General features: G+C 49.6%; 1 protein-coding gene across 1 annotated transcript in view; it reads right to left on the minus strand.

Moving 5' to 3' along the window:
* Positions 1–2498: 2498 nt before the first annotated feature.
* Positions 2499–21053, minus strand: part of MED12 (mediator complex subunit 12) — a 73205-nt gene continuing 54650 nt past the window's right edge. The window contains 9 exon segments of the mRNA XM_065410898.1: positions 2499–2923; positions 8346–8427; positions 8632–8799; positions 16904–17078; positions 17968–18185; positions 18486–18566; positions 19250–19446; positions 19713–19863; positions 20229–20606. Of these exon segments, the coding sequence (XP_065266970.1) occupies positions 2880–2923; positions 8346–8427; positions 8632–8799; positions 16904–17078; positions 17968–18185; positions 18486–18566; positions 19250–19446; positions 19713–19863; positions 20229–20606 (1494 nt within the window). The 3' untranslated portion in view covers positions 2499–2879.

The raw sequence follows: 21053 nt of genomic DNA on the forward strand, positions 1-21053 counted from the left end.
GTGGGAACGACCCCTGTCCGCCTTCTTTTTCTTATGCGGCACCAGGGACTGTGAGTGGTACCTCCTGGTAGCACTGGCCTTACGAGCTGGGGAGCGGCACTGGTGGTCCTTGGAGGAGTCCTTCCTCAGTGCCGGGACATCCCGCGCCGAGGCCGGGGCGCTGCGCACCGATGATGCCGGTGCCGCTTCCAGTGCCGGCTGTGGGCGGAGGGCCGACTCCATCAGGAGAAGCTTCAAACAATAGTCCCGCTCTCTCTTAATCCTGGGTCTGAAGCTCCTGCAAATTGGGCATTTATCTGTTTGATGGCCCTCTCCTAAGCACTTGAGACAGGCAGTGTGCGGATCACTTGTGGGCATAGGTTTCACACACCTCTTGCACGCCTTAAACCCCTGCGACCGAGGCATGCCCTGGTGCCTGGGGAAACTAGGGCCGGGGGAAAGCCCCCCAAAGTAAGCCCAACTAATCTAGAAACTAATATATAACGAACTAACAAGTATGTACAACTAGGAAAAGGAAACCACTAGGTAGGCACTTGTGAATGCAAGAGACTGAGCTGCTCCAAAGACCGTCACTGGCGGCAAGAAGGAACTGAGCAGGCGGCGGGTCGGCAGGGACCTATATACACTGCCATAAAGGTGCCACTCCAGGGGTCTCCACAGCCGACCCGACGGGTACCACTAGGGGAAAAACCTTCTGACGACTGTGCACGCAGCGCGCGCACACTATTGGAATGGACATGTGCAATCACTCGAAGAAGAAACAGGGAAGCTCAAGTAGGAGTAGAGAGGTTATCTTATCTCTGTATTTGGCACTGCTGCAACCACTACTGGAATATCATGTCCACGTCTGGTGCTCACAATTCAAGAGGATGTTGATAAATTGGAGAGGGCTCAGAGATGAGTCACAAGAATGACTAAAGGATTAGAAAACATGCCTTATAGTGACATACCCCAGCAGTTCAATCTATTTAGCATAACAAAGAGAAGGTTAAGGGGTGACTTGATTACAGTCTATAAGTACCTACCTGGGGAACAAATATTTAACAATGGGCTCTTCAATCAGACAAAGGTATGACATGATCCAATGACTGGAAGATGAAGCTAGGTAAATTCAGACTGGAAATAGGGTGTAATTTGTTAACAGAGGGAGTAATTAACCATTGGAACAGCTTACTGAGGGTCATAATGGATTCTCCATCACAGGCAATGTTTAAATCAAGGTTGGATGTTTTCTAAAAGCTCTGCTCTCGGAATTATCCTGGGGCAGTTCTATGGCCTGTGCTATGTAGGAGGTCATATTAGATTATCACGATGGTCCATGTAGTAGGAAGAGAGCCTGAGACATAAGCCCTTGTATCAGAGGCCTCATATGAGACAGGACCTGCTCACAGAATCTGTCAAGAACAGGGCTGATATTGCAGAAATACACATTCCTAAGAAGTGCTAATCACAGAGTACTCACACAAACACATCCCGATATTAAGTGGTACCAGAACATCCCGATGTCAAGGATCCCAAGAACAACAGGAACACACTGACCCCTCCTAAAAGAGAAGGTCAGAATGACAGTACGTAATAGAGATGTTTTGATTGAACCAACATGTACAAGGTGGTAATTAGCCACATCAGGAGGCAGTGACTAACTATGTCAGAGGCAGTACGTAACTTGTTTGTATCAGGGTATAAAGATGTATCTCAGAGAGAGTATCTTTGTCAGCTGAGGGGGGAATGAAAAGTCCCACCATTCACTGAATTGCGTCCATTGTCACGGGCATACGTGTCTTAGTCTGCCAGGTGCTAATACTGTACTTTGTCGACAATAACCCTGGCCTGGTGCCTTTGTACCTTAACAGATCTTGTGGTCATTGGGTGGTTCGCTCAAGGTCTGCTGTGCTATCTGTCTGCGCAGAGCTGAGGCAGCACACAGGAAGAACACACACACACAGCCAAACATCTGACCACAGTTCCTTCTGGCCTTAGAATCTATCTTGAAAGTCTACATGAGGTCTAGAATGTGTTAGCTGCCACACCTCACCTCCTTCCTAGACACCTTTTATCCTCACCAGGACAAACCCTAGCAGGTTCGGGACCCTGGATGTGCAGGCATCTTGATCCCACCAGTGGAAGTGTGCAGGGACCATTTGTTCTCTGTGGATCGGTAACAAGGCACTGCTGCTTAAAGGGAAGCTCTGAATCACTATCCAAACCCTCCTCCCAACTAGTGAACACAGGGAGAGAACAACTTGGGCAAAACAGGCAAGCAAGAGATGAGCAACCTGGTGAGGATGAACAATGTACTTATTTAGGAGAAGGAAAGGTGCAGACAATAGTTCTTAAGATTTGGTGTGTATAGCTCACTGGGCCCTGTACGGGAGTAGTTCAGGGCAAGATCTGTGGGAATGCAGGGGAATCGGGAGAGGGAGCATGCTAGGGTCATGGGGCTCAGACTCTGAACACGCACATGTGCACGCGCGCACACACACACACACACACCCCCCTTTCGCAAAGTAAGCTCTCTGTATTTGTTTGAGGACGTCTGCAATACAGGGTTTCATCTGGTATAAATAAAGTACAAAATCTTACAATGTCTTAATCATTATTTTAACAAAAATACTAAAAACTTAGTAAAAACTGAAACCAAAGGGGGAGGGGAGACTACCAATCACACGGGATCTCCATAAACCTTTGTAGAAACCGGAGTAAAAACATTTTCTCTGTATGATAAAAATTACTCCCTCCCTCCAAGAAGGGCAGCTGCAGAACACGGTGCCTGGGCAGGTGCCCCAGGGACAGAGGGTTGGGAACAGCCCCCACTGGGGGGGAGGCTGTATCCAGTCCACAGTGATGTCTCCCTCTGGATCGGGCCCAAGTGCCATGGCTCAGTAGCGTCCAAATGGATTGTTGTTCTGCTGTGGCTGTGTATCTGTTCAGATCAAACACAGAGTTAGACAATCACAGGATTCTGGTCCAGTTAGGAGATGCCCATCAGCTCTGCAATTCAGAGTCTGATTGTGAAGCGGAGGGGCTAGGTAGGCAAGAGAAGGGGGCTACCCAGGTCTTAGTCTGGGACACTGCACCTGTGTATCACTTGTGGCACTTGATGCTCTGCTCAGATGCCAGACACTCTGGTGCCAGCTCCTGGGGCTTAGGATAGCAGTACTATCAACATTCCACATGCTTCTGGAAAGGTGGGGATAAAGTGTGTCAAACCCAGCTCTCTACGCCTCTTCTGCTCAGCTCCACACTGCTCCTTGGTGTGAAAAAGGTGTGGAACAATGTGGCACTGAAAGGGAGTGGGTAGCTGCCTAGGTGGTGAGGTTGGAAGCTGAATTATCCTCTGGGCTTTTCTCTTTTAAACAGAACACCCGTCACCCCAAGTTCTGTGCAGCACCCCCGCCATACAGAAACCCAAACATCGCAACCGCCACCAGGTGGGTGCACAGCATGAGCTGCGCTGGGCCAGCTAACTACCCTGGAGTTCCCATCAATCATCTAACCTGAAGAAAACTTGGAAACTTCAGCTAGTGCAGAATTCAGAGGCTCACGTCAACCAGGAGCATGTCATCAGTGCTCACAGACCACACGGTCCCACTTACTATCCCGGTGCTGGTTTCAAGACCTATCTGGCTTGAGAGCAGGCTACCTTAGAGACCTGCCTCCCCTCAAACTCCAGCCAGACTTGGATGCTCTTGCTGATCACTTTAGATGCAGTGTGCTCCAGGGTTGGCTCCTGACTACAGGGCTCGCTAGCCCGGCGGGGCCAGACTGCCATGATTTGTTGGTTTACTGTCACCTGGTGAGTGGGAGCATTCAGAGTCTGTCATTCCATTACAAAATCCAGCCATACAGCATGCTGCTGGGCAGGCCCTCAGCAGGGCAAACCCAGCCCCAACCCCACACTGGGAAAGCCTGCTGGTCACAGGGGCATTGGAGAGATGGTTTTTTCCCCCTCTACAAGTGTTTTAGTCAAATTCACTGCTCTTGAAGGCATCAGCCTGACAGTCCTGGAGACTAACGGTACAGCACAGACAACAGCAGCGCAAGCGTCTCCTGCCCCGGGTCTCATCTGAGTTGGACAGGGAGGAGCATGACTCACCCAATGCTTTGTGCTCTCTGCTGAGACTAACCAAAGGGAGTGATCTGTGCCAAGTGGGATGGTGCTTTCAGCGGTGTGGATGTGAGCACTTGGAACACAGCAGTCTCCAAGACACACTCTAGCTGGGCTATATCACTGGGGTTATCTCTAGCTGCAGCCTCTTTCATACAGCAAGGAGGTTGCAAGGTTTCTGCTAGATACAAGACCTTGCCCCAGTTACAGCAATACGATCTACATGGGAGCATGCCCAGGCTCTCGGAAACTCCAGCTAGAGAAAAAGGAGCAACCCTTGGAGTGGTGCTTCTTACAGGGAATGTCACACACCTGTGCTCTGGGATCTGACTGGCCCCACATTCACTGCTGGTGCAATCTGGGGGGATGGTTTTACTCTATAAAGACCTTTATGATTTAGGGCCTGTCTACACAACAACTTTAAACTCAGTGGGTAACCAGTTAGTGACATGGCCAGCTTGAAACACGGCTTGTGTCTGTGCACAACACAATCACTACTCAGGGAGGCATTGGCCTTGCCGCCAGAAACATAATTTTCTTCCTATAACCCAGTCCACAGGCTTTCTGCAGCGCAGACCTGCTAAAATCATGACAGTGTAACCTGCACGGCTGGCCCTCCTTCCTTTTCCATTCTGCAAGAGGGCAATGCATTCTGGGATGCCACCTGAGCTGCTGGTGCCACTCTGTGTGTGTTCTCCAGGTACTCTCCCCATCGCGAGGCCCTATGGGAGAGCAGCTCTGACTTTCAGGAATGCACTGACATGGCGAGGTAGCACAGCAGGTGAGTCCACACAGCAGCTCTTTATACAACTCAGCCCTGTTTATTGTAACCAGGACAGAAGAGAGATTCATGAGCTGGTTACAAAAATGATTATAGTTGTGCTGTAAACAGGTCCTTAGAGGCAGCCTCTCTCTGTACTTTCAGATTATCCCCTGGAGCCACACGCACTAGAAGCCCCTCAGATTGGACTAACTGGGAGCACTCAGCCCTAGAATTCACTTCCTCCACTGCAGAGGAGGACATGCTGCAAGGCCTAAGCTGTTTGCTCAGCCATTCTCAGAGGGACCAGGGCGATATGTTGTTAGGCTGATGGACATAGGCGCTGACTCCATGGGTGCTCCGGGGCTGGAACACCCACAGGGAAAAATTAGTGGGTGCTCTGCACCCACCGGCAGCCAAACTCCCCTCACCCCCCGCCCCACCTCTCCTCCTCCCCCACCCTGAGCACGCCACATCCCCATTCCTCCACCTACCTCCCAGCGCTTCCCGGGACTTTCCGGGAGGAATGGGGGCAGGGGGGGGACTTTGGGGAAAGGTTGGAATGGGGGCGGGGTGAGGGCGGGGCCAGGGGTGGGGTCGAGCACCCACCAGGAACAGTGGAAGTCAGCGCCTATGCTGATGGATAGCATTAATGTTGGCTGTTATTTAGTGTGGACTCTTCTAGAGGCTGATTGTAAATGCACTTTTTACATAGGAAAGATAAAACATGACTTCTGCAGTGGCATAGGTGTTCCTGGTGCTTTTCAGACAAAGAAAGTCACAGGCCCTGTCCTGTGAAGTGCACATTCTAGGGATCTATGTAAAGAAATCCAATCAACCAAGTTCACACAAGACTACCACGTGGTTGGTACTGAGCACTGCCAGATTTCAACCTGGAACCTAGAAGTGAAAGGCTCCGTAACTCAATCAGGCAACCAGTCATGTCACGATACAGGGTGGAAATGGTGGCCTAGATGGGAAAAGGACCATTTACCCCAGTCACCAACCACCCTGCGCCTCCGAATTCTTTTTCTTGACTGTCACTATGGCTCTCAACACCTTGGAGAAACTCTGCAATCTCACTTGCATCTCCCTGGCTTGGTGTATAATGCAGCCCCAGTGAAGCACATACAGGCACTGGAAGGAATATGTAACAGCCCATAAAGGAATATCTAATAGTCCCTGCAGTCTCAGCCTCATAAGGGAAAGAACGCTGGAGGGGCCGGAATCCAATTTTAAATTATATACAGAAAACTGCAAAGTTTTTGCATCACTGCGTTCGATGGTTCTGCTGCACTGAGATGGGGTCACTTGGGGCAGGGTTCGATGCACCTGGGCACAGCTGGGAAGTAAGGCAGCATATGTTTCATGCAGCATTCCTTTGGGCAGGGCTCTGGTTTGGGTGTTGAATAGTTTAATTGCCAGTTTTATTGTATAAAATTACTGACGTGATCCCTACAACAGCAGGGTGGTCCGGAGGGATACACTGCCCTGCTGGGGCTCAGGCAGCATCCCACATGGCAGTGCTCACTGACCATGTCCTGAATAAAGCACCTCCCTGGCTGCCCCATCAGGCACGAGCTCCAGAATTTATACTGCCGTTGAGATCGTTGGGAGCCAGCAACGATGGAGGCAGTGGCACTGACACAGTGGTACATCCAGAAAAGCAGACCTGACACGTTTGGGAGAGCTGCCCGACAGCCTCCACAGACACTGCTGCCCTGGCCCCTCTGTCTGCAACAGGTCTAGAAGGCTGCTCACTTGGTTGGTAGTACTTTGCACCCTCGATAATCTGTATGTTATTCCCTGATAACCAGAAACTTCTATGCTCAAACTCTGTTCATTTTTTTTTTTTAACATCATCTTAATACAATTTTTAAATCTGTATGCTCCTCTCTCTGCCTGCGGCTCTGGCACCACTAACAGCAGCTATGGTCATAAGAACATAGGAATGGCTATACTGGGTCAGACTAATGGTCCATCTAGCCAAGTATCCTGTTTTTTGACTGTGGCCAGTGCCAGGTGCTTCAGAGGGAATGAACAGAACAGGGCAGTTAATGCATGATCCAAACTCAGCTTCTGGCAGTCAGAGGCTTAGGGACACCCAGACATGGGGTTGCATCTCTGACCATCTTGACTAATAGCCATTGATGGACCTATCCCTCCATTAACTTACCTAATTCTTTTTTGAACTCTGTTATAGTTTTGGCCTTCACAACATCCCCTGGCAATGAGTTCCACAGGTTGGCTGTGCTTTGAGTGAAGAAGTACTTCCTTATGTTTGTTTTAAACCTGCAGCCTATTAATTTTATTGGGTGACCCCTGTTCTTATGTTATGTGAAGGGATAAATAATACTTCCTTAATCACTTTCGCCACACCATTCATGATTTTATAGTCCTCTATCACCCTTAATCGTCTCTTTTCCAAGCTGAACAGTCCCAGTCATTTTAATCTCTCCTCATGTGGAAGCTGTTCCATACCCATAATAATTTCTATTGCCTCTCTCTATACTTTTTCCATTTCTATAACATCTTTTTTGAGATGGGGCAACCAGATCTGCAGATAGTATTTAAGGTGTGGGCATACCATGGATCTATATAGTGGCATTATGATATTTACTGTCTTACTGGCTATCCCTTTCTTAACGGTTCCATTCTGTTTGCTTTTTTGACCACCACTGCACTTTGAGTGGATGTTTCCAGAGAACTATCCACAATGACTCCAAGATCTCTTTCTTGAGTGATAACAGCTAATTTAGATCCCATCATTTGGTATGAATAATTGGGATTATGTTTTTCAATGTGCATTACTTTGCATTTATTAACAATAAATTTCATCTGCCATTTTCTTGCCCAGTCATCAGTTTTATGAGATTCCCTTTGTAACTCTTTGCAGTCTGCCTGGGACTTAACTATCTCGAGTAACTTTGTATCATCTGAAAACTTGGCCACCTCACTGTTTACCCCTTTTTCCAGATTATTTATGAATATGTTGAACAGCACTGGTCCCAGTAAAGATCCCTGGGGGACACCATTAATTTACCTCTTTCCATTCTGAAAACTGACCATTTATATCTACCCTTTATTTCCTGTCTTTAACCACTTACTGATCCATGAGAGAACCTTCCCTCTTATCCCATGACAGCTTACTTTGCTTAAGAGCCTTTAGTGAGGGTCCTTGTCAAAGGCTTTCCGAAAGTCTAAGTACACTATATCTACTGGATCACCCTTGTCCACGTTTGTTGATCCCCTCAAAGAATTCTAATAGATTGGTGAGGCAAGATTTCCCTTTACAAAGTCATGTTGGCTCTTCCCCAACAATCCGTGTTCACCGAGAGATGATGTGTAAAGAGACAGAGAAGCCTGGGCTTGCCCTCCCCTCGCTATCACTTTACACTAGGGCCTGTTCTATGGAGAAAGACACTTTGGGTGGGGCAGGGAGAAGAGTAAGAAAAACGAAGAGTGCTAATTTCTTACTAGAGAGTTGCTGCTGAAGCTGTCGGACCAGGGCAGCTGTTTGCTGCTGCTGCTGTGTCTGCTGGAGACCCTGGCGCTGGAACTAGAAAGAGAGAAACATGATTAACAAGTGCCACTAGGCTTGTGGGGACTCAGCATTCACACAGGCAGCCAGCAAATGCTCCCCGTGTTAGGCAGCAGCTAGTGGGGTGGAGAAGGAGAGTGCTGCAGGGAGCAGGTAGGAGGATCTATGGAGGGTTGGGCTATGATGAATGACTCTTCCCCTCTAGCTCTGTGACACACTTACAATGGGCTGTTGAGGAGGAAGAGCCTGCATCCCCAGGCCAGGAGGCTGGCCCTGGGCTTGTGGCTGAGGGACTGTGGACACCTGTGGCTGTTGCTGTGGTGGTGCCTGTTGCTGCTGCTGTTGTTGTTGTTGTTGTTGTTGTTGTTGCTGTTGCTGCTGCTGTTGCTGCTGAAAAAAAAGAAGCAGAAGAGACCATTAGGGATGTGTCATGGGGAGGGCTATACAATAAGACAGTCAGCCTAGGGAATACTACAGGGAAAAATCTGTAATTCGATAAACAAACAGTGACCTTCCCAGGCTGCCCCTCAACTTTATTGATGGTGATGTTTGGGAAAAGTCTGGACCCGCTTTTTTTCCTTTAATTGAAAAAGCAAAGAACAAAATAAAAGGGTAAACATGCATGCGATGTTGTGTGCATGAAGAAATTACTCACCTTGTGCAGTAACGATGGTTCTTCGAGATGTGTGTCCCTACGGTGCTCCACTGCAGGTGTGTCTGCGTCCCTGCGCGGCTGATCGGAGAGCTTTGGTAGCAGTGTCCGTTCAGCCTGCGCATGCGCTGCCCTACCTCCTCATGCCCTGCCACGAGGCTACCCAGTGTTGCTCAGGTGAACCCCTCCTCAGTTCCTTCTCTACTGCAAAGTGAATGATGAGAACTCCAAAGTAGAAGGGAGGAGGGTGGATCGTGGAGCACCGATAGGGACACACATCTGCTCAAGGTGAGTAACTTCTTCTAGTAGTGTTCCTATGGGTGCTCCATTGTAGGTGACTCCCGAGCAGTATCCCCTACTGGAGGCTGTGGCTTTGGAGTCGAGTCTCTGATGGATGATAGTACCACGGTGCCAAATCTGGCGTCTGCAGCAGAGTCCCCAAGGCTGGCATGATGTTCAGCAAATGTATGCGCAGATGCCAAGGTAACCGCTCTGTAGATTTCTGATATAGGGATACCCTTGGAGAAGGCGACGGATGAGGAAACCGATCTCGCAGAATGTGTGAGATTGTAGATGGGGTGCTAAATTGCACATCTGATAACAGAGTTTGATAGTTTGAGACCCATTTAGAGAATTTTTGAGCTGAAATCGCTATGCCTCTAGCCCTGTCCATGACAGAGAGGAAAAGTCTTGGAGATTTTCTAAAAACTCTTGTCCTGTCCAAATAATAGGCCAAGGTTCTCCTTACATCGAGTGTATGGAGGATGGCTTGGCCTATTATGCTGGTGAGGCTTGGGTTAAAAGGTTGGAAGGTGAATGAGTTGGTTCACATGAAATGTGGAAGTCACCTTGGGTGTGAACTTCGGATGTGGTCTAAGCAAGACTTTGTCAGGGAAGAACACTGTGAAGGGGGGATGCGCCATAAAGGTTGCTATCTCCCATATCCTTCTTGTCGAGGTAATGGCGATAAAGAACGCCGCCTGTGACACTGCACCCCATATTCTTCATAGTGATATTATTATGATATGGTTATAGCATAATTATGATGCATTTTATGCAAGATAAGTCATGTGAGGTGTCACTGAAAAAAGGTATGATTTGCTTAATATGATTATTCTATTTGTATGCATGTATCATTTTTGTATCTGAAGTTATGAATGTGGACTATGTATCTATATTTCAAATGTAGTTACACCTGGGTAACGCGCACTAGACAAGATGCTGTCAGTCTAGAAAGCTGGTTGGAAACGGCCTATTCAGGTGAATGTGCCATTAGGGAGAACAATAGGCATTAAGAGAAGCTTATCTCCCACCTGGTGAGCCTTACTGAGAACACCACAGACAGCCTGTGAATGATGGCTGCTATGCCTATACAAGGACATGTGACCAGGCCCCATGATGCTGGTCTCCATCTTGGGATGGCAGTGTTTTTCCACAGACTGGTCTGGGAACCAAGCTTGAGAACAAAGGGTTCCCGCCATATGCTAAGGCTATATAAGGCAGGGAGTGACATCATCTGGAGTTCTTCATTCCCAACACAAGAAAACTCCTGGAAACACCTGAGGAACAAAGACTGACCTGGGGGAAGTGCTGGACCCAGGCTAAAGGGATTTCTGGCCTGTGTACGAAAGACCTGGGGATTCCAAGCTGTAAAGCAAGTGCAGCTCGCCCCTTAAGAATCTGCAGCCTGCTTGTATCCTCTCTTAGGGTGAGACTCTGCTAATTCATATCCAATCTATTTAGTATATTAAGCTTAGTTTGCGTTTTTGTTTATTTGCTAGGTAATCTGCTTTGATCTATATCTTTGACCATATCGGTGCATATAACAAAATTCATTCCACACATGTGTGGGAAAAATTAGAGGGAACACTGTTTAGGAGTACAGGTAGAGTGGCCGCATCCAGGGTAACTTTTTTGAACTGGCACCAGATCTGGAATCTAGTCCACTTCTATAGGCAAGTACGATGGGAGCCACTTTCCTAGTGTGCAATAACACTTCCTGTACCTCTTCAGAGCATGATGTTTCTATGCGCTGGAACCATGAAGGAGCCAGGCTTTGAGCCGTAGTATCCATAGGTTGGGATGGAGAGTGTTTCTCTCATTCTGCAAGAGGAGGTAAGGAGTTGCTGGAAGAGTCATCGGTGGACAAAGCACCAATTGTGACAGATAAGGGTACCATGTCTGTCTGGGTCCGGTGGGAGCAATCGGTATTTTGTTTGCTTTTTCTCTTTTTATTTTCAACAGGAATTTCAGCAACAGAGGAAATGGGAGAAAGGTGGAAAGAAGGCCCTTGTCTCACGAGAGGAGGCAAGCGTCCCCCATAGAGTGCTGGCCAATGCCCATTCTGGAGCAGTACCATGGACATTTCTTGTTCTGGTAAGTAGCTAACAAGTCTATTATCAGTGTCCCCCATTGTCGGAATATGTCAGAGTACCACTGAGTCTATCTCCCACTTGTGGTTGTGTGGGAATTTGTGGCTGAGATTGTCTGCTATCATGTTGTGTACTCTTGGTAGTTAAGCTGCTGATATTGTAACATTGTAGGAAATAAACCAGTTCCATAGCTTTAGTGCTTCCACTGGTGCCTCCTTGATGGTGTATGTAATACATGCACGCTATATTGTCCGTCATGACCTTTGTGCACGTGCCTCTGATCAGCAGAAGGAAATGAGCACACACATTCCTGACCACTCTGAGTTTGAGTAGATTGATGTGAAGGCACGTCTCGGATGGAGACCATTTGCCCTGCACTGCGAGATCATTGATATGTGCGCCCCATCCTATCAGAGATGCATCGGTGGTGAGAAATAGTGATGGGGAAGGCAGAGTGAATGGGATTCCCATGCAGGTGTTTGCTGGTCTTTCCATGGATTCAAGGATTGTTTGATTTTGGTGGGCATCGATAGGAGTTTATCTATGTTGTCTTTGTTTGGTCTGTAAACCGAACTGAACCATAATTGGAGGCATCTCATGTGAAGTCTGGCCTGAGCTATCATCCATGTGCCTGTGGCCATGTGCCCCAGAAGCTGAAGCCAATATTTGAGGGCTGGAGTGCACTGTCTCTATAAGTGTGGACAGACTGAGGAACCTGTGTTGTGGGAGAAGCACCCTTACTCAGAGTCGACATTGGATCCTATGAATTCTAGTCTCTGTACCAGTATTAATGTTGATTTTTTTGCATTGATTTGTAGGTCCAGATTCTTGAACAGATCCAGAGCAATTCTGGTAACTCGCTGGGTTTTGATGAAGGAATGCGCCCTGAAGAGACAATCGTCCAGGTAAGGGTAGATCATAATGCCCTGGGAATGTAGGTGAGCTGCCACCACAGACAGGATCTTGACGAATACTCTGTGGGCCAATGAGAGAGCAAAAGGGAGTACTCTATACTGGTAGTGGTCCTGGCCTAGTGTCAATCTGAGATATCTTCTGTGACATGGTATGATTGAAATGTGGAAGTACGCATCTTGGAGGTCATGGGCCACGAACCAGTCACCTTTTTCTAATGCTGGAATAATAAAGTGACCATCTTGAACTTCTGAGCCTTGACAAATTTGTTGAGCACCCTGAGGTCTAGTATGGGTCTCCAACTTCGCTTTTTCTTGGGTATCAGGAAATAACGAGAGTAAAAGTCTTTGCATCTTAGATGTACTGGTTTTATGGATCCTACACTGAGGAGATGGTCTATCTCTTGTTGTAATAGGTTCTTATGAGAAGGGTCACTGAAGAGGGACGCGGAAGGGTGTTTGGGGGGGAGGGGAAATAGATGGAGTACCAATCTCGAATAATCTCCAGTACTCATTTGTCAGAGGTTATCCCAGGTGCTGCACAATGGGTCAAGATGCCAGCATCCGTAGGGATGAGAGGGGTTTTCCAATGTTGGATGATATTGAAGAGACTGGTCTGATGGCACCTCAAACAACCCAACAAAACTGTCGTTTTGAGATGGATGGCTACGAAGAAATAGTTTGAGGGCCTGAAGATTTCCGTTTGTAGAACCTAGACTTCTTTTTTTGGGGGTTCATACAAGCATTGGGATGAATATTGTGACAAGTGGGCGGAACAAAGGTGTGTAGATTCTGAGCAATCAAAGAGTAGCCCTGGAATCTTTTAAAGTGTGAAGGGAAGGGTCTGTCTTTTTCACAAAGAGCTTTGTATCTTCAAAGAGAAGGTCCTCTATGGTTGTTTGCACCTCTTTGGGGAAACCAAATAACTGCAGCCAAGAAACTCATCTCATCACAACGGCAGTGGAGATGGAACGTGCTGTCGTGTCAGCTGCATCGAGTGCAGTCTGGAGTGACGTCTTTGCCACTTGTTGGCCTTCATTAATGATGGCTTTGAATTGGTCCTTGTGAGAATCTGGGAGCTGCTCAATAAAGGAATTGAATTTTGAGTAGTTGATGTAATCATATTTTGCCACTAAGGGCTGATAGTTTGCCGATACAGAACTGTAAAGTGCTGATGAGTATATTTTTCTCCCCAAAAGACAGAGACACTTCCAGTCCCAGTCATAGGGGCTGGATTTCAGATGATGCTGATGGCCTCTTGAGCTCAGCATGTCCACAATGACTGAATTGGGGGGTGGGTGGGAGAAGAGAAATTCTGTGTCTTTCGCCGGCATGTAACACTTTTTATCGTCCCGCTGGCATGTTGGTGGGACCGATGCCAGGGTCTGCCATATGAGTTTGACAGGGTCCAAGAGGGCCCCGTTAATAGGGAGAGCTAGTCTGGACAAGGTGAGTAAAATGTCCAATAGTTTATGGTGTGACTCGGTCACCTCTTGTAATGGTAGTTGTAATGCATCTGCCACCCTATGAGCTAGCTCCTGGAAAAAGCTTGAAATCATCTGCCAACGATGGAGAAGGGGGCATCACTGTCTCATCTGGTGATGAAGATGAGAAGTTGGTCAGGGTGGGGGGTAATCTCCTCCTCGACTTCAGCCTCTTGTTCCCTCATGACTGTTCAGGGGGCTCAGACGCCCTCAATGCGGTGGGTATCTCATGGGCTCCTGATAGGACAAGCTAGAGCCATAGGAGGCATGGTGTCTCTGTGCCTGCCAAGGATCCCAGTAAGGCCATTGAGAGGGTGGGAAAGGCCCTGGAGGTTGGTACCATGGCTGCCCATACCAAGGAGGCTCGGGGTCAGAGGGGCAGTACAGTTGAGGTCTATACTGGAAATGGGTACCATAGGGTGGATGAGAGGAATGGCGGGAGACTATGTCCTCTTGCTCACTATCTGACTCAGCACTCGAAAATGGGAGTGCATGGCATGATGTCACTGGTGAGCCTGGAGCTCTGGGTGGACTCAGTGCTGGGACCCCAGTACCGAGTAGAGGTGAGTCCAGTGCATCAAACACCGAAACGTCTGTCATGTACTGAAAATCTGGTGGTGCCGCAGTCATTGGTACCAGTAGCATTTAGCAGTGCTGAGATGTCTGCACCGAAGGGGCTGGCAATGCTGTCCTGATTGCGCGGTCTGCCAGTCGTGACGGTACCGACATTGAGGTCTGCACCTTAGGAGCCTTCTCCAGGGTGGATTCTCTAGTTTTCTCGTGCCCAGGCAGTACCAATGATTCCTTGCCTGTGCCCATCGGGTCCTTACGCAGTCCCAGATGTTCTGTTGGGGTGGTAGGTACCATGCGAGCCCCGGTACTACTGGCCCTTTTCTTAGAGGCCTTGTAAGAGTGGCTCGTGGTTGACTTCTTAGGCTCACCACCCTTAGATGTAGAGGGTTGCGGTGAGAATTCCTGCCGTCCGGAGTCTTGGTGCAACTCCAAGGGTGGTTGGAGGGCCGCTTCCATTAGAAGAACCTTGAGTCTCAGTTCTCTATCCTTTCTAGATCTGTGTTTCAATTGTTGGCATAAACTATACTTCTGTGGGATGTGGTTCTCTTCGAGACAGCAGACGCACTGAGAATGTCAATCAGTCACTGGGATAGATTCTTTGCAACTGAGACACTTCTTGAAGCCCGGTGAACCAGGCATACCCTGTTCCGGGGGGGGGGACCCCAGATGGGCGGGGGAGGGAGTAGAAGAAAAACTAAGGGTTTTTTTTGTTTTTTTGTTTTAGCTAAATAAATGATAAAGGAGTGAAAAAGAAAAGGAAGCGCTAAAAGATTAGAATTGCTAATTGTTTCTCTATAGAAAGTAATGATCCACTAACAGACTGCTAAAGCTCCATCTCTAGCCAGGGGCGGTTGAGAAGGAACCGGGGAGCGTAGGGTGGGGGAGTGTGCATACTCGGGCCAAACAGACACTGCAACCAAATTCTCTGATCAGCAGCGCAGGGACTCAGATAAACCTACAGCAGAGCACCCATAGGGACACTACTTGAAGAAGTATTAGACCTTACAATCAGTTAGGGAATACAGTTCACTTGAACCCAGTAGCCCCAAAAATTCATTGTTTAAAATAAAATTTCCCTTGTAATTCTCAATCGATTTCTACCATTTCAGGAGCAGGTGTGTTAATACCTATGTTACCGTGTCATCTATGTCATGGATCCAACATTCATCAAACCCTACTCTTAAGCCAGGGAATAAATCCACTTCCATCAACACATAGATTCTCCTAATCTAGGAGAAGTTTCTATCTGAGGGCTCACCTAAAATTAGCACATCACTGTCTACTGTAAGACTGCATACAAGGAACAAGTGAGGAGCCCTTTGCCGTTAACAATCACCAAAAGGAAATAAAAGCTGAATATTAGGGGACATTTTGTAATAATGAAATCTCCTAGCCCATGAGACAGCCTCCCAAAGGCAAGGCTGGAAGCCTCACCAAGGTCTACCTGGGACACGTCACACTGGAAAAAGCCAGAGGGCTCATCTACATATAAACTGTCAGTGAAACGATTTAGCTGCCTTTAATGCCCACCCCTGTGATTTTGGGCAGGACTGTGCACACGCTCATTTCAGAATAAGTGAGATAGGAATGTACCCACAGACTCACATTGAGCTCACTACAGGTGGGAATTACAATCAGCGTAGTCATTTCCATTCTAGCTACATGACCCTATAACTTCTCCTATATGGAAAAGTCCTGCCCTCGCCTCAGGTTGGGAGGGGATCTCCAGTTAAAGAGGTTCACTGAGAAGCCTGGACACATCTGGCTCACAAAGAATGTCTAAAGCAGCACTGGAGAGACAAGGTGGGTGAGATAATATCTTTTACTGGACCAACTTCAGGTGGTGAGTGACACAAGCTTTTGAGCCACATGCTGTGTGTGGCTCAAAAGCTTCTCTCGCTCACCAACAGAAGTGAGTCCAATAAAAGATATTACCTCACCCACCTTGTCTCTGTAATACCCTTGCACTCGCATGGCTACAACTCATTGCATGAAGCAGCACTGGGCAGTGACGTACCAGTAAAGCTCAGAGCTTAGCACCACTGCAACACTAACTGTTTTGTGAGCCAAACTTCTACCAATATTTCAAAGGCTCAGCTGGAGCCGAGAGCAGTGGGGAGCAGATCAATGGGGGATAGACCCAACAGATTTTTCTAGTTCCTGATTTTTCTACTATGTATGTCAGATGACTTGAAAGTGACAGCAAAGCAATGCCCCCAGGTCTCTACACCAGGAGCACACAATTCCTAGGAAGGGAGAACATCTTCTCAGGAGAGAGATTAGCAAAGAAGCAGCCGAACAGGCATCTTAGTCACCTATCAAACAAAAGTGTGACAGAGAGCACCCCTGCTGTCATCAGCTCCCCCTGCTGGCAATGACAGAGTACTGCACAGATTAGAGGACACATCTGGGCTAGTGGTGCTTGAAGGCCCTCCACCCCTCAACTCTGGCTCTTCAGATGACGTGAGAGAAGGTGGAAAAAAGAAGCAGGCCTTCACTTACCCTCAGCATCTGCTGTTGCTGCTGCTGCTGCCTCAGGTACTGCTGCTGCTGCTGCTGCTGCTGCTGCTGATCAGGTAATATCTGACTGGGTCGGATTCCTGATGGAACCCCTTGTGCACTCATATGATTCATCCCGCTCATCATAGGCGCTTGCTGTATCGACTGATGAGGAAACCTTACACAACAAGGAGAAGAATCAGTGGCTCTTGTGGATCCAGACAAAGCCTGGAGACAGAGGAGCCTCCCTAAACCCAGCCTGAGCTTCTCATTGTCTAAGAAAACCAAATGCATCAGAGCAAGCATGGCCAGAACCAGAACCTCCCACATCACCAGTTCAGAGCCCAGAACACCCCCTGGGACCCATGCACCCTCTCAACTAGGCTTGGATGCAGGATTCTCCCTGTACTTTTTCAAAGGTTTGTCCAGTCTAGGTTAAAAAGTCTCAAGCAACAGGACTCCGAGCCCTGCTCCTGGGGACAATTTCCTGGCTGTATCCATCCCCCTGATGGAGAACGATGGTGCATCCAGTGCTTTCCCCCTGGGGGGGATGGACAATCTCCCAGCCAGATCCATCCCCTGGTCAGGGAGTGACAGCGCACCCAGTCCTTCCCCTGGTCAGGTGATTCCCTGGCCAGATCCACCTGTTTGAGAGTGACTGGGGTCCCAGCCCTTCTCCCCTGGGGTCAGGTCCGAATCTGTGGTTAATGACTTCTCTCTATCCTTCAGCCTACATTCCCCTTTCTTAATTCCATCCCTCCCTTACTGGTCACAGCCTCTTAACCCCCTCCCTGCTTGGGGTTTATACACATCTCTCCCCATGCTACTCACTGAATTCCCTCCTGGCTGTAATATCTTTCTGGGTCTGACAAGGAACTGGACAAGACCATCAGCTCCGGAGGCACAAAGGATTCCAAGATGCTGAACGCTACAGCACCAGAGCTATAGCCCTGGGGCCACAAGGCTTTTCACAGTCCCCTATCAACTAGTCCTGTCTGAGCAGTTACATTGGAGAAGCTCCCTGTGCAACACCAAGAGCTGCTCAGCGCCTGCAGGTTGGGAGGTACCTCTGTGTGTTGCCCAGGGCGTGGCCATAGCCGGGGGCCTGCTGATGCACATAGCCACTTGGTCTCTGCTGCATCTGTCTGACGGGATCCACGAGAGCTGGGTTTGAGCTGGGATGGGAATTCTGGTAGGGCTGGCTGGAATAGTTGGGAGGTACCATTGTACTGGACTGAGGGGGATGCTGCTGCAGGCCTATATGGGAGACGTAAGGTGTGTAACCCTGAGGGGAAGAAAAAGCCAATGTTAAATGTGCTGGGATACAGAGGGAGTGCTGGGGGAGGAAGGGAGAGGGGTTTCCCACTGGGACACAGAGATGGCAGCATTAGAAACCCAGGGCCTCTTGGTCCACTTCACCCTCTTCCCAGAGATTGGAATTTTCATGACAATTGGCAAGTGGGGACACCAGGGGAGCACCAGGTGGCTCCAGGGCCCTACAGCAGGAGTTCACACAGTGCTGGCTGCGCCTGAACCCACCTGTCCCTTCATCCCCCTCCTCCCTGCCAGAGAAAACCCCACTCACCTGGGAAGGCTGCAGGGCTCCATAGGAAGGGGTAGGGGTCATGTGGCGCACTGGCGGCTGCCCCAGCATTCCCTGGCCCTGCTGGAAAGGAGCACGAGACATTCACACTCAGGAACACGGAGACCTAGGACCATCCAGCTCCCTCTTTGCCATCCTCTGGGCATATGTGAGCTCCTCCCAGGCCAGACACAACAGCCCGTCCTCTCCAGGACTCAGTCTGGCAGGAATGTCACGGCCACATGGGACCCAGCAGTGAGCAACTGGGCTCGCAGGGACCCCACCTTCCAATCAGGACAAGGCCTTGGAGAATGTTCCCAGGCCAGGCTAAAGAACAGACCTGCCTCCATTTCTGATGGCCCCACAGTCCAGTGACACTAACCCCTGCCTTCCCCCCTGCTGGCCCCACAGATGCAGTGACACTAACCCCTGCCCTCCCCAGACTAGGGCCTGGCGCCCCCTGCTGGCCCCGCAGCCACAGTGACACTAGCTCATTCTCCATGTCCGTCTCCCCATCACGGCTGATTCAATCAATGATGTGGGAACACAAAGAAAGAAAGGAACCAAGGACCCAGATGATGCCAAATGCTATAGAAATACCAGCCACCTGAGGCAGACGGAAATGCAGGGTTAGGAAGAGCGTTGGGGAGTTTGTTTTCCAGCATGAATAAGAAAATGAAAACCAGTGAGCACAACCCAGGACCCACTGTGCTCTGGGACGACTGCGCAGCCAGGGGTGGGACACAGCTCCGCCGTACCAGCTTAGCCTGAAGCTGCTGGCGGAGCAGCTGCCCTTGGGAAACTGGAGGCTGCTGTCTGTAGACTGCTGGCTTGTAGGAAGGGTCAATTCCCATCATGCCACTCATCCCCGAAGGCAGCACCCCACTGTAGGAGGGCCGACTCTGCACCAGCTTTCCCAGGGGCACGCGTACAGGTCTGTAGGAGGTATCCAGCCGAGGGCCACCTGCAATAGGAGGAGAAAGAGAAAGGGCCAGAGTCACACACATCCTACCCACCACTGTCCCACCACACTAGGGCAGGAGCAGCTGCGAAGGGGCACTCTCTGCTGGTTATTCGTCTCTAGCCAGGCCAAGCCCAGGCAGGTGTGTCTGGTTCTTCCATTCGCTCACCTCTCAAATGGCTACAGAAAAGGAAGCTCATGATGTAAAAGGGACTCCCTTAAAGTTGCTACCTGCAGGGTAGTAAGATTCTCCTCTCCCCCACACCTACCTGCTGGCAGAGGCTGATTCTGGGCATAGAGACCCACTGGCGACTGCCCATATGCCAGTCTAGACATGGAATTCCCAGCCTGATGATGCATGAGGTCTGCAGGCATGCCAACTCCATAGGAGACTCCTCGGCCAGGGCCCAACACAAAATCCTGCAGGAGGAAGGAGGACTGAGTGGGAGCAGCACACCTGGAGCCTCCAGGAACGCACAGCTGGGACAACTGGGTCACAAAGCTAAAAGAGACAGGACCCTGTGTGCTAGTCAGGGCTACGAGCAGACTCTCCTCTCCCTAGCAAGGATGCTGAGGGCACACACACTGCCTCTTCCTCAAGAAACCCGGAGAGGCTCCTCTCCCGGGGAATGCTGGGAAGAGGTCCAGCGTTTCACTGATGCCTCTCGGAAAGGAAAGCACTAACCACCTGCTCCTCCCAGGCAGAGCAGAGAGGGCAGATCTGTGGTTGGGGGTGGGACACAGCCCTGTGTCAGGTCCACGGCTGGCAGGAAAGGCCATGTTACCTCGCTTTTGTTGGCAGGCTGGTTGCGTTTCTTGCTCTTGCTCGGTTTCTTCTTGCGCTCCTCAGTGGAGGTGGCAGGATTGGAGCTGGTTTTATCAGCCTTGGCTGGCTCTACAACCTTCTTCTCTGGCTCTAGGGCCACAGGTGTGGGGGGCTCCTCCTCCTCGGGAGGCAGTGGCAGTGGCTCCAGGTAGTAGCTGCAGGGCTTGGGTTTCAGGTGTGTATGATACAGCAGGAGCCTCTGCTGCTCCTCGAACCTGGACACCTTACGATCCACCCGCACAGTCCCAAACCAGCCCCAAGAGAGGGGGGCTGAGTGCTTCAGGCCCTCAAACAGATCCCAGGGGGAAATCTTCTGCTTCGTGGAGACTTGCAAACCCTTGAAAGAAAGACGAGAAAGTCAGTGAGCAACCCCCAAGCCACTAGCAGCCTTTGGGCAAGGGCACAGGGAGCCACTGAGCCCATACCACCAGCTCCACTCCATCGAGCAGGGACCAGTGTCTTGTCTCTTCTGAAACAATGTTCACCACATTGTCTCCTATTGCTCCTCAATTAATCCCCCCCCTTCTCGTCCCCCCCTTTGCCGGTCTCCTGCTGGCATATAGGCTGTAAGCTGCTGTGGCATGGCTCGTGGGTCTCCGTGGGCACAGAGCCAACATTTAAATCAGCAGCAGCAGTACTCGTGATGTCTTGGAAGACATTGCCTGCAACTATTAACGGGTTAAAACACCTTAACTCTGCCCTTCTCTGATGTGGCTACACCACGCTGAGTGCGAGGGCCCTGGCTCTTTTTGGACAGCTGCACAAAACACAGTACTTGGCAAGA

The sequence above is a fragment of the Emys orbicularis genome, chromosome 9 (genome assembly GCF_028017835.1).
Source record: "Emys orbicularis isolate rEmyOrb1 chromosome 9, rEmyOrb1.hap1, whole genome shotgun sequence".
NCBI lineage: Eukaryota > Metazoa > Chordata > Testudines > Emydidae > Emys > Emys orbicularis.